At 42.2% G+C, this 14,752-nt stretch overlaps 1 protein-coding gene across 1 annotated transcript in view; it reads left to right on the top strand.

Moving 5' to 3' along the window:
* The window catches only part of LOC130108309 (myosin-7B-like), a 64,022-nt gene that overhangs the window by 23,415 nt on the left and 25,855 nt on the right, over nucleotides 1–14,752 (top strand). Inside the window, exons 12-24 of the mRNA XM_056275203.1 lie at nucleotides 67–185; nucleotides 485–634; nucleotides 766–936; nucleotides 1,078–1,257; nucleotides 1,428–1,560; nucleotides 5,790–5,866; nucleotides 7,128–7,215; nucleotides 10,704–10,821; nucleotides 11,173–11,296; nucleotides 11,389–11,525; nucleotides 12,092–12,262; nucleotides 12,375–12,459; nucleotides 13,162–13,404. Of these exons, the coding sequence (XP_056131178.1) occupies nucleotides 67–185; nucleotides 485–634; nucleotides 766–936; nucleotides 1,078–1,257; nucleotides 1,428–1,560; nucleotides 5,790–5,866; nucleotides 7,128–7,215; nucleotides 10,704–10,821; nucleotides 11,173–11,296; nucleotides 11,389–11,525; nucleotides 12,092–12,262; nucleotides 12,375–12,459; nucleotides 13,162–13,404 (1,796 nt within the window). The remainder of the gene's footprint in view (nucleotides 1–66; nucleotides 186–484; nucleotides 635–765; nucleotides 937–1,077; nucleotides 1,258–1,427; nucleotides 1,561–5,789; nucleotides 5,867–7,127; nucleotides 7,216–10,703; nucleotides 10,822–11,172; nucleotides 11,297–11,388; nucleotides 11,526–12,091; nucleotides 12,263–12,374; nucleotides 12,460–13,161; nucleotides 13,405–14,752) is intronic.

Here is a 14,752-nt window from a genome sequence, read left to right as displayed (position 1 = left end):
CAGAACTTGATTAAATATTCTGTTGGGTGGATGACGTTACCTTGGTAATGTGTGTTGTGTGTTCAGGTGTCGATAAGGCGTCCTATCTGATGGGAATCAGTTCAGCTGACCTGCTGAAAGGTCTGCTAAACCCCCGCGTCAAAGTAGGAAATGAGTACATCGTCAGAGGACAGACTGTTGAACAGGTAACCTGTCTGTCTACCTGTAAAACTGGCATCTTGTCTGTCTGTCTGTCTGTCCATCCATGTGTGTGTGTGTGTGTGTGTGTGTGTGTGTGTGTGTGTCTTTCTGTGTGTGTCTGTCTGTCTCTGTCTGTCTGCCTGTCTGTCTCTGTCTGTCTGTGTCTCTCTCTGTCTGTCTGTGTAAGTCATTTGGTCATTTCAGCAAACTGAAATCAAATTAGTTTTTCACTCAACAACTCTACAGACTGATGCTTGTGTGTGTGTGTGTGTGTGTGTGTGTGTGTGTGTGTGTGTGTGTGTAGGTGAACTACGCAGTAGGAGCGCTGGCCAGGGCTACCTATGACCGTATGTTTAAATGGTTGGTTGGTCGCATCAACCAGTCGCTGTACACGGCTTTACCTCGCCAGTACTTCATTGGTGTCCTCGACATTGCCGGCTTCGAGATCTTTGAGGTATGGATGGATGAGACAGACATAAAACGACAGTAACATAGATAGATAGATAGATTTTATCTGTTTTTGTAATCAAAATGTTTTACTTCTGTATAAGTGATTTGTTCTTTCTTTCTCTGTCATGTCTCCAGTTTAATAACTTCGAGCAGCTGTGTATAAACTTCACCAACGAGAAGCTGCAGCAGTATTTCAACCACCACATGTTCATCCTGGAGCAGGAGGAATACAAGACTGAAGGAATAGAATGGACCTTCATAGACTTTGGTCTGGACCTGCAGGCCTGCATAGACCTCATAGAAAGGGTCAGTGGGTGTCTTCACATGTCGTCTCTCTGTTAACGCAACAATACATTTTACATTTGATAACAAAATTGTCAGCAAAGTTTAACAGTCTGTCCGCCTCACCGTCTCTCTCTCTCTCTCTCTCTCTCTCACTTTCTCCAGCCTCTTGGTATTCTGTCCATCATGGAAGAGGAGTGTATGTTTCCTAAGGCCACAGACCAGAGCTTTAAAACCAAACTTTATGACAACCACCTGGGCAAGTCACCAAACTTCCTTCGCCCTCGACTCGACAAGAAACGCAAATATGAGACGCACTTTGAACTAGTCCACTATGCTGGAGTGGTGGGTACTTGTTATTATAAATGCTAGTTGACATGGGTTAAGGTACATTGGAGGTGCTTTGAATGTTTGTGGTGTTGAAGTTTGATTTAAGTCACACAGCAGAAGACAGACATTAAGTTATTCTTACTTATTTTGAAATATTTTGCTGTTTTTAAAAAAATCTTTTCCAGGTGCCATACAACCTCTCAGGCTGGCTGGATAAGAACAGGGACCCTCTGAATGAGACGGTGGTAACTCTGTTCCAGAAGTCCTCCAACAAGCTGATGGCGATGCTGTTTGAAAACTACATCAGCTCCGACATAGGTACCAACTAATTAACTAACGAATGAACCAACTAACTGACTGCCTACCTACCTAACCAATGAACCAGCTCAACCAAATAAGAAATAAACCAACTAAATAGCTGACTAGCTAACTAACAAATGTTAACTAACTCATTAACTTATTAACTAACTAGCTCACCAACTAACTAACTAAAGAACTACTCAAAGAACCGACTGACTGAATACATGACTGCTATACAGTAGAACTGGCTAACTTTAGAAACTAATAACAGAATGGTTAAATGTCTAAGTAACTAAGTTTAAAAACTGCAACTCAGACACAAGTCAAGGCAAGTCAATTTTATTTGTATAGCCCAATTTCACAAATTTGACTCAAGGGGCTTTACAGCAACACAACATCCTGTCTTTAGACTCTCGCGTCGGATAAGGAACAACTCCCTAAAAAAAACGATGTAACAGGGAGAAAAAAATAGTAAGAAACCTCAGGGAGAGCAACAGAGGAGGGATCTCTCTCCCAAGACGGACAACATGCAATGGATGTTGTGTTTACACAATTTTACAGAATACAACATTGAAAGAGAATAACAGAATTATAAAATTTATGAAGAATATGATGCGCAGGTTGCCAAGCAGTGTCCAGATGCCACAGGAACAGCCCAGGATCCGAGCCACGTGACCAGCATCACCATGTTAATAAAAAAGAAAAAAAATTAGTAACAAGTCTTAGTGAGAGAAGGATATAAGAAGAAAATGTGATGAGGGGGATGCCAAGCAGCGTCCAGGTGGTGACCACAGTCACCACAGAGACCTGGGAGGAGGACTGACTGCACGTCCACACAAGGGAGACTCGCATGACACCATTCACACACAGAAAAAGAGAAAGGAGAGAAAAGAGCGAGAGAAAAGACATGCGAGAGAAGGGAACAGTTTGCAATAGTCATTAGTTATAATCAATTAAGTCATCAATTAGTCAATCTATATGCTATAATCTCATCAACAGAACAGTGCTTGGTAAATGTATTGAGACAGAAACTGACCTGACATGCAGTAAGATTGTGAAGCACTCAACTTAAAGGCAACTAACTGTTGGCAAAAAGATGAGTTAAGTTTGGATTTAAAGGACTCAACAGACTGTCTGATGGCAACAGGCAGGTTATTCCACAAGAATGAGGCTTGAAAGGAAAAGGCCCTGCCACCAGCTGACCTCTTTTTGACTTTGGGTACACACAGGAGCCCTGTATTTTGAGAGTGAAGAGCTCAAGATCGACTGCATGGTTTAAGGCAGTGTTTCCCAGCCCAGTCCTCAAGGAACACCTATCCTGCAGATTTTCTTTGCAACCCTGAATAGGTACCTATTTGTAGTTATTCAACCAATCAGCAATGAATTATGTCAGATGTCGCACACCTTGCATAATTAAGTGCTGTGAGATGATTGGTTGAGTAAGTACAAGCAGGGCTACCTATGCAGGGTTACAATGAAAATATGCAGGATAGGTGTTCCTTGAGGACTGGGTTTGGAAATGCTGATTTAAGGAGATCAGACAGGTAAGATGGGGCAAGCCCATTTAGGATTTTATAAGTCAGCAGAAGCACCTTGAAGTCTGATCTAATACAGGAAGCCAATGAAGGGAGGAAAGATTTGGTGTAATATGGTCAAATTTCCTAGACCATCTGAAGACTTTTAGTACTAGAATGTGGCAGACCTGAAAACATAACATTACAGTAATCAAGTATGTATGAAACAAATGCATGTATTAGAGTCTCTGCGTCAAAGAAAAGACCTAATTTTAGTGATTTACGTAGGTGAAAAAAGGCAGTTTTGGTGATTGTGCTTATCAAACGTAACGCCAGGATTTTTGGCTGCCACACTTTGTGAAATCACAGAGTTATCGATTGTTATCATTACTTGATCAAATTGGTGTCTGTCTATTAGGGCCAATGATGAGCATCTCAGTTTTATCCGAATTTAAAAGCAGAAAGTTTAGTGACATCCAATTTTTCACAGCAGCCAAGCAGGCCTCTAAATTAGTCATTGGAGTATAATCATTAGCCTTTATATGCACATACAGCTGAGTATCATTAGCATAGCAGTGGAAATTTATTCCATAACTGTGTATAATTTGGCCAAGAGGTGAAATGTAAAGAGAGAAAAGTAGAGGGCCAAGAACTGAACCCTGAGGTACGCCATATTTAACATTGGAGAATTTTGATTTATTACTATAGCAGACACAATGTGTTCTTCCAGATAAGTAGGACTTAAGCCAAGAGAGAGCTAAGAGACACCAAAATTACAATTTAATCTGTCTAATAGTATACAGTGATCAGTGATGTCAAAGGCTGCACTGATGTCCAGTAGTAGAAGCACAGAAGTGGAATCAGAGTCCATAGCTAGTAAAAGATCATTCACCATTCTGGTCAGAGCAGTTTCAGTGGAGTGACAAGCCCTGAAAGTCTTTTGAAAAGGCATATAGAGAATTTTCGTCTATATGGGTCGAAAGTCGTTGATACACAACTCTCTCTAGTATTTTAGAAAAGAATGGAAGATTAGAGACTGGTTAATACTTAAGAGACCCTGGATTGAGGTGCATTTTTTTAAGTAGAGGTTTAACCACAGCTGTCTTAAAACTGCTGGGAACAATGCCAGTAGTAAGTGATAAATTAACAATGTCTACCATTGTAGGTCCCAGAAAAGGCCAGAGGTCTTTAAAACGTTTTGCTGGTAAGGGGTCAAGTAGGCAAGTAGTTGGTTTAGAAGCTGACACGAGCTTAGTCAAAGTATCAAGAGAGATAGTCATTGTACAGATATGAATTTCGTAAGGCAGGATCTGCAGGAGTTGAACTAATTTTGTTTAAGATCTCATCAACCTTATTGCAGACAAAATGTTTAGAAACTCATGGGCCTTGAATGATGAGCAGCTAATTGACGGCTGCTTTTTAGTAAGTTTAGATAGTCTCAAAGAGAAATCTGGGGTTATGTTATGTTTATCAATATTGATTTAGTGAGAGAGATACGCTGATTTTGAAGCAGATAAAGCACGCTTGTATTTCAATAAACACTCACGATAGGTAAAAAACTTCCAATTTTGATTTTCACCATTTACGTTCCAGTCTCCTGCAGGCCCACTTAAGAGCATGTGTCTTGTCATTAAACCAAGGTGTAGGCCTCTTAAGTCATCTAGCTCTGGTAGTGAGAGGTGCAACTGAATCAAGGAGACTAGAGATGGCCACATTTAAGTCACTAGTGAAATTTTCAACAGAGTCAGTCACTACTGTGAAAGGAGTCAAGACTTTAGGCAGCTGCTGGCCAAATGCAGCTACAGCGGAGAGACCAATATGGCGAGTGGCAATTACATCTGTGTCATCATTAACAGGACAGGCCAATAATGCTTCAAATTTGATGAGAAAATGATCTGACACCAGATGTGGTTGGCAAGACATTCAGATCAGAAAACAGCTATCCCTTTAGATAAAACCAAATCAAGGGTGTTACCATTGCAATGAGTAGACTCTTGAACAAACTGAGCGAACCCAAAAGTATCAACTAGTGCCAGCAATGCTTTACTTAGAGGGTCAGCAGCCTTATTCAGATAATATTGAACTCACCAAGAATAAGAATCTGATCAGAATAAGTAACAAGGCCTGAGAAAAATTCTCCAAATTCTTCAAGAAATAGAGTAACAGCCAGGAGGCTGATTGAGTATCACAATTTGGACTGAGCCGAGTCTATTCATGGCTGAGGGAGATGGACCAAAAACAAGAGCCTCAAAAGACTGGAATTTAAATTCAAGTCTAGAAGTCAGACTGAAAATAGGTTTATATATTAAGGCAACACCCCCACCTTGTTTATTTGCCTGAACTACATGGGCATCAAGTATAGTCAGGTGGGGAAGCTTCTTTTAAGGGAAGGAACACATTTGGTTTCAGCAATGTTTCACATGACCCAAGCCCAACTAACCATCTAACTGGTTAGCTGTTGGTCAGACAGGTTAAACTGTTTGAGAACTTCTGGTCTGACACTTGCCCGACTAGCTTAACTTACATAACCCACTGTTAATTATTTAGGTGCAACTGAAACCAGAACAGACAAACCAGCTGGACAGAAAACGAATGACTGTTGTCATGAATCACAACCTAACAAAACAGATGTTGAAACAGAGAACTGTGTTTCATTGATTTCAGTCTCTTGAACCAAATCACAACATCACACATTGATGAACACTAAACATGCCTTTGCTTTGGTTTCTTCAGCTGGTGATCCAAAGACTGAAGCCAAACAGAAGAGGAGGAAAGGTGCCTCCTTCCAGACGGTGTCTCAGTTACATAAGGTCAGAGACAGAAGATCAGAGGACAGATGAGTTCATTGTTAATCAGCTGCCTTTCAGCTCCACACGTGAACTCTCGAGTTGTTTGAACACGCGAGTTATTTGAATACACGTCTTTCAGCTCCACACATGAACTCTAGTGCAGCTAGACTACACTGAGCTCGGGGTCGGCAGGGGAGCAGCCAAGACAGGCGAACCAGACAGTGACAAAACTATCCACAAGGACAGGGTGATTAGTATTCAAGGCAAAAACATGGAAAGACTACTCTGAAAGATTGCAGAGTGGCAAAGCACATGACACTAACTGGGTAGCTCAAACAATGATCTGGTGAGGAGAGGTTGAAGAGTCGGGTTTCTTATGCTGCAGGGGTTGATGAGCTGATGGAAAGCAGGTGTGTGGTTGAGTTGGTGAAGTAATGTAGGTCAAGAGGGAGAGAGAGAGAGAAAGAAAGAAAAAGAAAGAAAGACTGGCTGCAAGCTAGGTGGAAGTGGAGGGTGTGACAGACTGCCATGTCCACATCCCACAGCAAGTCTGTTTCACACTGGATGTCGGGCTAACATGCATTCCCAGCATGTAAGTTTGACAAAAAAAAAAAACTTTTACAACTGTGGAAAAATTTTCAAGTTTTTATTATAAATTATATCATGTTAAGAGTAAGTTTTAGCACATAAAATGTTTTGAGTGTATGTATTTGCAACTTATTTATAAATCATAATGAGAAAAAAAAACTGACCCAACTGCAATACCTTTGTGCAGCAGGCTGCAGACTTTGTGAAATGCTGATTTCATGTCATGAGGTAAAGTGAGGCTGGTTGGTTAACAACTGGTTTACCAGTAACACCAGTAGTTAACACCGGCTGTTGAAGGTGGTGAAGGAATGGCAGGTTTATTCAGATTAACATGACGAGTGAAGACCAGGTTAGTTTTTACACTGAGGTGGTTTAAGATTTCTATTAAGGATACCAGACTTCATCCAGTACACAACACACTGCTGATGGATGGGCCTGATAATACATATCAACATAATATAAATATAATACAACTCATTCATTTAACTCACACAGCCGGCCAGAGAAATGCCTTTTACAACCAATTTGAGATAGAAAGTTTCTTAATGTAATGTCAATCACACACTTCATTAGTACTGTGTGTGTGTGTGTGTGTGTGTGTGTGTGTGTGTGTGTGTGTGTGTGTGTGTGTGTGTGTGTGTGTGTGTGTGTGTGTGTGTGTGTGTGTGTGTGTGTGTGTGTGTGTGTTTTACAGGAAAACCTAAACAAGCTGATGGCTAACCTCCGCAGCACTCAGCCTCATTTTGTCCGCTGCATCATCCCCAATGAATCCAAACATCCAGGTAACCCAACTCAGAACCAGAAGATATAAATATTCAAATATGAAAATCACATGTGCAGTGAGTTTCGTTGTTGTAGCTCCAAAAGTTAACCTGCAAAAAATAGAAAATTAAATAAACATATTGTAAAAGCTTAGCTGAGTTGACAGGCATGGGCGTAAGTCCATGGATACCGGGGATGGCATCCAGCGCTTTATCTGTGCCCCCGTCCATAGGGTTAGTGGTTGTGTCAGGAAAGACATCCAATGTAATATTCTGCCAAATCATTATGCAGATTGATAAGACCACGAATGGCATACCGGATCGGTCGAGGCCCGGGTGACCATCATTGGTGCTGTGCCCTCACAGGGTACTAATGGAAACCATGCACCTGTTGGGGAACAAATGAAAAGATGGAGGAGAGGAGGGGTGCAAGCAAGACAGAAAAGAGAGAAGAGACAACTGAGGAAGACTTTAGAATGGCCACACTTAATGTTGGGACAACGACAAGCAGGGGGAGAGAAATAGCAGCCATGATAAACAGGAGATGAATACAAGTGATGTTTGTTCAGGAGACAAAGTGGAAAGGAAGCAAGGCAAGAGAGACTGGAAGAGATTATAAGATATTCTGCCATGAGACAGACAGTAAAAGGAATGGTGTGGGAATAATCCTAGACAGAGAGCTACAGCAGAAAGTCATAGAAGTAAAGAGGGAATCGGATAGGCTGATTTGGATGAGGTTGGGTTTGTATGGACATCTGGCAAATATAAGTTCGTGTGCACCACAGGTGGGTTGCAATGAGGAAGAAAAGGTGAATTTCTGGAGACAACTGGACAGTCTAATGGCAGGCATACCAGAGGATGAAAGAGTTTTTATTGGAGCAGACTTGAATGGGCACATGGGAGAAGGAAATGGTAGTGATGAAGATGTCATGGGAAAATTCGGGTTTGGAATGAGAAATGCAGGTGGAGAGTCGATAGTTGATTTTGCTACAAGGACTGATATGGCCATAGTTAATACATATTTTAAAAAGAGGGAATATCAGACAGCAACCTGCAGGAATGGAGGTAGAACTATGCAGATGGACTACATTTTATGCAGAAAGTGGCACTTGAGGGAAGCTGTAAATTGACAAGTAATACCAAATGAGTGTGTAACAAAACAACATAGACCACTGGTATGCCAAAGAAAGACAAGAAGCAATCTCAGAGTACAAAGACCAGCGGCATGGAAGATAAAACGGTGGAATCTGAAAGAGGAACTTTGCAGAGAAAGCTTTAGGATGAAGGTAAGAGAGTTGTTGGGAGATAGAGTGCCACTAGATTGGGATAGAACAGTGGAAGGACTAAGGGAAGTAGGCAGGCGAGTGCTAGGAGAATCTCAAGGGGGTAAAAAGAAGGGACAGGAAAGTTGGTGGTGGGAGGAAGATGTGCAGCACTGCATACAGAAGAAAAAGATGGCCAAAATGAAGCTGGACAAAAACGAGAATGAGCAAAACAAGAAAGCTAAGAAAGAAACTAATAATACCCTTTTCCCACTGGCCAAAAAACCCGCTAATATCCGCCTTTGGTCAATGGGAAAAGGCAGATGATAGCGGGGTTTTTAGCCAGTGGGAAAAGGGTATAACAGAGCGATAGCAAGGGCAATCGCATATGAGGACTTGTACAAAAGACTAGATACAAAGGAAGGAGAGAAGGATATATATAGAATAGCCAAACAGAGAGACAGAGCAAACAAGGATGTTGAACAAGTAAAACTGATCAAGGCCGCCGATGGAAGAGTACTGTCAAAAGATGAGGATATTTTACAGAGATGGAGGGATTATTTCAGTCACAAAATGGATGAATAGAATAACAAAAAAGAAGGACAGATGAACCACCAAGGAAGGAAGAGGACATGGGAGAGATTACAAGGAATAAGGGGATAAAAGCGTTTCAACGAATGAAAAATGGAAAAGCTGTTGGACTGGACAATGTACCAGCAGAAGTCTTGAAATACTTGGTTGACACTGACATAGAGTTCCTGACTAGGCTCTTTAACAATATAATACATACTGAGAAGATGCCAGATAATTGGAGAAAGAGCATATTTGTACCAGTTTACAAGAAAAAAGGTGATGCTCAAAATTGCTTCAACTACAGAGGGATAAAATTGATGGGACATACAATGAAGTTATGGGAGAGAGTGATTGACATGAGACTTAGGAAGAAAGTGACTATAGGGAAAGACCAATGTGGATTCATGCCTTGAAGAAGTACCACAGATGTGATATTTGTACTCAGGACCTTAGCTGAAAAATACATTGAAGGACAAAAAGAATTGCACTGCATATTTATTGATTTGGAGAAGGCATATGACAGAGTACTGAGAGAGGAGTTGTGGTATCGCCCGAGAACGAAGGGAGTGGCAGAAAATTACAGCCGCATAATTCAGGACATGTACAGGGATGGTAAAACCATAGTTCGATGTGCAGTGGGAACAACAAGCGAGTTAGAGGTAAAGGGAGGACTGCATCAAGGATTGGCGTTGAGCCCTTTCCTGTTTGTGATACAGATTGACAACCTCACAGAACATCTTAAGAAAGAGCCACCATGGAGCATGATGTTTGCTGATGATATCATGCTAGCAAACAAGGACAAGGAAAGGTTGGAGAGAGATCTTGATGATTGGAGAGAAATGTAGAGATTAGAGGATTAAAGATCAGCAGAACAAACACTGAGTACCTGTGTATAGATAAGTAAGTAGAAAGTCCAGGATTAACCATAAGAGGAGAAGATATCCCAGAAGTTAACGAATTCAAGTACTTAGGATCAACAATACAGACAGAAGGTGGTGGTAAGAAGGAAGTCAAGAAAAAGACACAATGTGGGTGGAAATCATGGAGCAAGTAGCTGGAGTACTTTGTGACAAAAGAATGCTGTTGAGGGCAAAGGGCAAGGTCTTCAAATCAGTGGGTAGGCCTGCCATGCTCTATGGTATGGAAGCAGTGACAACAACAGAGAGGCGAGAATCTACATTGCAGGTAGCAGAGATGAACATGCTGCGTTGGTCCTTGGGAGTGACGAGAAAAGACCAGAAGAGAATTGAAGAAGTAAGAGCTACGTTCAAGATCAGAGGAATGGATGAGAAGTTGAAAGAGTCAAGATTGAGATGGTTCGGACATGTACAGAGAGGAGGCATAGATTATATAGGAATGAAGGTATTGGACCTGGAAATACCAGGCAAAAGAAAGAGGAAGACTGAGAAAAAGATGGAGACCAGCTAGAGGAGGACATGAGGAGGGTTGGACTGCAAGAGAAGGATGCATCAGACAGAAAGATATGGAGGGCAAAAAACTGCTGTGGTGACCCCCGAGAAAAGGAACAAGCTGAAAGAAGAAGATTGTAAAAGTTCAGCTACTGGTCTAGTAGCTAGCTTAACTTATGTTATGAAGACAGCAGCATGAAGACTTGCTAACAGTAACCTCTTCCTCCTTTTCCTAATGTGTGGGGTGTCCCACTGTGCTTTCCAGGGATGATTGATCCTTTCCTGGTTCTGCACCAACTGAGGTGTAATGGCGTTCTGGAGGGAATCAGAATCTGCAGGAAAGGCTTCCCAAACCGCATCCTGTATGCCGAGTTCAGACAGCGGTGGGTATCTGAACTCACTGTTACTACCAGTTCACCTCAACATTGACAGCATGGCAGCTTAGCGGTTCATACATTAACCTGCGTTTTTTTGTCAACTGGAGACTCTAACTTGTCCATTAGTAGAAGTGTGTGTGCATGCATGCATGCGTGCGTGCGTGCGTGAAAGACCCTGAGCTGGAGATCAGGTGGTTTAAATAGTCAGTTAATGTACAAATGAATGAATTAGATTAAAACTACACTGATTTAACATTTACATTTATTTATGACATTATGTATTATATAATGTTATATGATCTTATATATCATCTTACACAGCATGATGTTATTTTGCACATTTTTTTTCATTGTAAGGTACCGTATCCTGAACCCATCTGCCATCCCAGAGGACTCGTTTGTTGACAGCAGGAAGGCGGTGGAGAAACTTCTGGGCTCTCTGGACATCGACCACACCCAGTACAAGTTTGGACACACCAAGGTACGGCAGAAGTACTGATACTTCTGCTATCAGCAGTACCACTACCACGGCTACTGGGACGATCAGATATTATGTCTCCTCTCTCCTGTCAGGTATTTTTTAAGGCCGGTCTGTTGGGTCTGTTGGAGGATATGAGGGACAGTCGTCTGTCTCAGATCCTGACCATCGTACAGGCCATGTGCAGAGGAAAGCTGATGAGGATGGAAATACAACGGTTAATGAGAGAAAGGTTAGAAAAACAAGAAAATTAACAGCACAATGGCTGTTGGGGAAAAGTGTGATAAAACTGCTACTACTCAAAATGATATAATAATGAAAATAATCATAATAAAAATAATGGTAATAATAACTAGTAAACCTCATTCAACTCAGGATTATTGTGCTTTTATTGATAGCTTATTAGGTTTTCTCATACTGGCAATTGGTTTTGGTGGGACACTCAACATGAAGATACTAAGAAATGAACACGATGTTTTTAATGTGGGAAAAAACCAAGATATGATATTATCTATGGAAAAACTCTGTGTAACTAAGAGGATTTAAATATTAAATTTACAATCAGTGTTAACCAGTGAAATCAGACGCTGTAGTATGGGGTTGGAGTCAAAGTACAACACACAAACACACACACACACACAGACGCGACGGTAAATATGGTTGAGAATCAATCAATCAATCAAGTTGTATTCACTGAGTTTAAAGAGGATATCTGCACCTAACAATCATGGAAACAGGAAACTACAGTACAGTACTCATGTTCGGTAGAAGTATTTAACAGTATGTTCTGTCATACAGGGATGCGCTGGTGGTCATCCAGTTTAACCTCAGGGCGTTCTTCTCGGTGCGCACATGGCCTTGGATGATGCTCTTCTATAAGCTCCGCCCCCTCCTCAGAAGCGCTCAGGTGGAGAAGGAGCTGGCCGCTTTAAAGGAACAATTCAACAAACTGAAGGAAGCTTTTGACAGGTCTCTGATGTGGCGTTGTTGTAACAGTGTTGTTGTGGTGTGTTGTTGTAACGGTGGTGTTGTGATGTGTTGTTGTGACAGTATTGTTATGTTGTGTTGTGTTTGGTTACAGGTCGGAGGGGAAGCGTCGGGAGGCGGAGGAACGGCAGGTGGTTTTGGTTCAGGAGAAAAATGACCTGGCTCTACAACTGCAGGCGGTACGTGTGTTTGAAACTAGCTGGAATTATACTGGAATTAAAGTGGAATTAAACTGGATTTAAACTGGACTTAAGCAGTCTTCAGTAAACTCATCCTGTCTTCTTTGGGAAATGTTGATGAGCTCACTGTCAAATCAGAGGCCTCGACATGAAAGTCCATCCGAATCAAAATGTCTCTTCGGAGTTTTCAGGTCAAAACATGAAAACAATTTAATACACATTCATCCAAAGTGCCAGGGTCACTGATTGATGAGGACTCATCAATTGTTTATTGAATCTGGATTTCAGAAGAGCCGGTAGGGATCCACAGCAGAACCTGTGGCTGGAGTCCAGCTAATATCCGGTTGAAAGATGTGTAATTTAGTGCAGTACCAGAGCCATATATGCCTTTTAAAGTGATAGGTAAAATGTTAAATCTTCCAAAACTTACAGTGACCAGTAAGGATGGAGTTTGTTTCCTTTATTTTTTTTAACTTTTAATTTTGCCTTCGTGTTTATATATTTTCATATCTTTTTTACCTTTGGTATATTTTTCATTGCTCTTTCTTTATCACATCCCATTGTTGAGAGCATCAGAAAGTCGGCATGTCATTGCCAGGCCTGTGCTGTGTGTAACTGAAGGTCTTGACATGTAACGTGTGAAACATGAAATGTTCTGTATGTTATTAAATCATTCTCAAAATAATTTTTCTGACATTTCAGGAGCAGGACAACCTTACTGATGCAGAGGAGCGCTGTAACCAGTTGATCAAGACAAAGATCTCACTGGAGTCCAAGATGAAGGAGCTGAAGGAGAGACTGGAGGATGAGGAGGAGATGAGCGCTATGCTAACGTCCAAGAAACGACAACTGGAGGATGAGGTGACATCGCTGAAGAGAGATGTGGATGATCTGGAGATGACTCTGGCCAAAGTGGAGAAGGACAGACACGGAGTAGAGAACAAGGTAAGGGTTGTGGTGGTGGGATGGCTGTTATACATCATGCTGACATCCTGGTTAAAGAACTTCCAGTACTCAATGTCTCTTCATTTAAGTGTGTTGCTTTCACACTGACTGGTTCAACACAGCTCCAGGTGGTACTTATCTACTGCCCCACCTAAAGCCTCCACTTCCTTCATGTCTGAGCTATCTGAGCTATTCACCTTTGTCTGGTCCACATCTCCATCTACACTCCTGCTAGGTGACTTCCATGTGGACTCCAGTAGTTGCACGTTTGCTGCTGAATTCCTGCCACTGCTGGATTGTTATAATATCACACTGCATGTTCAAGGTCCCGCCCATGCCAAAGGTCACACGCTGGATCTGGTATGCTCTACTGGTACAACTCCCTCCCATCTGCAGTGCCTGGACCTAGCTGTATCCAACCGTCATGCCATCCACTTTACTGTTCCTGTCCCCCTGCCCAGGAAGTGCACAAAAACCATACTATCATGTTCAGGAACATTAAGACAGTGAGTGCAACAGCCCTGAGTAACATGGCTCTATAAAAGGTCCAGCCTCACTGTCCACCTCGAGGCCTTTAAAGATCATGTGAAGAACTATAAAGAAGCTCTCTGCCAGACCAAGACGCAGTATTACTCCATTCTCATTGGTAGCCAGCAAAATCTCCCTAGAATGCTGTTCTCCACCATCAACCGACTAATCCGCCCCCTTGATGCCCCCCATCCCTCAGGTGCTCCCGACCTCTGCTCCAAGTTCCTGGACTTCTTCCAGGTCAAAGTGGATTCTATCCACCAGCAGCTTCTGGTGCCTGCCTCCTCCCTGCCACTTGCACCTCAGCCACCGATTGCTGCTAGCATTCCTGTTCAGTGCTGCAAATGTTCGTGTTCATGTTCATTCTTCAAATGTTATAGTTACTAAGTTTGCAGATGACACCACAGTCATTGGCCGTATCACCAACAATGACGAGACGGCCTACAGGGACGAGATTCAGCCCCTCACATCATGGTGTACTACCAACAATCTTGTCCTCAATGTGCAGAAGACGAAGGAGCTGATTGTGGACTTCAGAAGGTCTAGAAGCTGCAGCCACTCCTCCATACACATCAATGGGGTGGAAGTGGAGCGTGTTTCCAGCTTTAAATTCCTTGGAGTCCACATCAGCGAGGAACTTTCCTGGACATTACACCCAAGCCCTTGTGAAAAAAGCCCAACAATGCCTGCATTTCCTGAGGAGGTTGAGGAGCGCCCGTCTATCCCCCAAAATTCTCACCAACTTCTACCACTGCACGGCAACTGCACCTCAGAAGACCAGAAAGCTCTGCAGCGGGTCATCAAGGCGGCCCAGCATATC

Source organism: Lampris incognitus, chromosome 2 (genome assembly GCF_029633865.1).
Source record: "Lampris incognitus isolate fLamInc1 chromosome 2, fLamInc1.hap2, whole genome shotgun sequence".
NCBI classification, from domain to species: Eukaryota; Metazoa; Chordata; class Actinopteri; order Lampriformes; family Lampridae; genus Lampris; species Lampris incognitus.
This window is presented reverse-complemented; position numbering and strand designations above follow the sequence as displayed.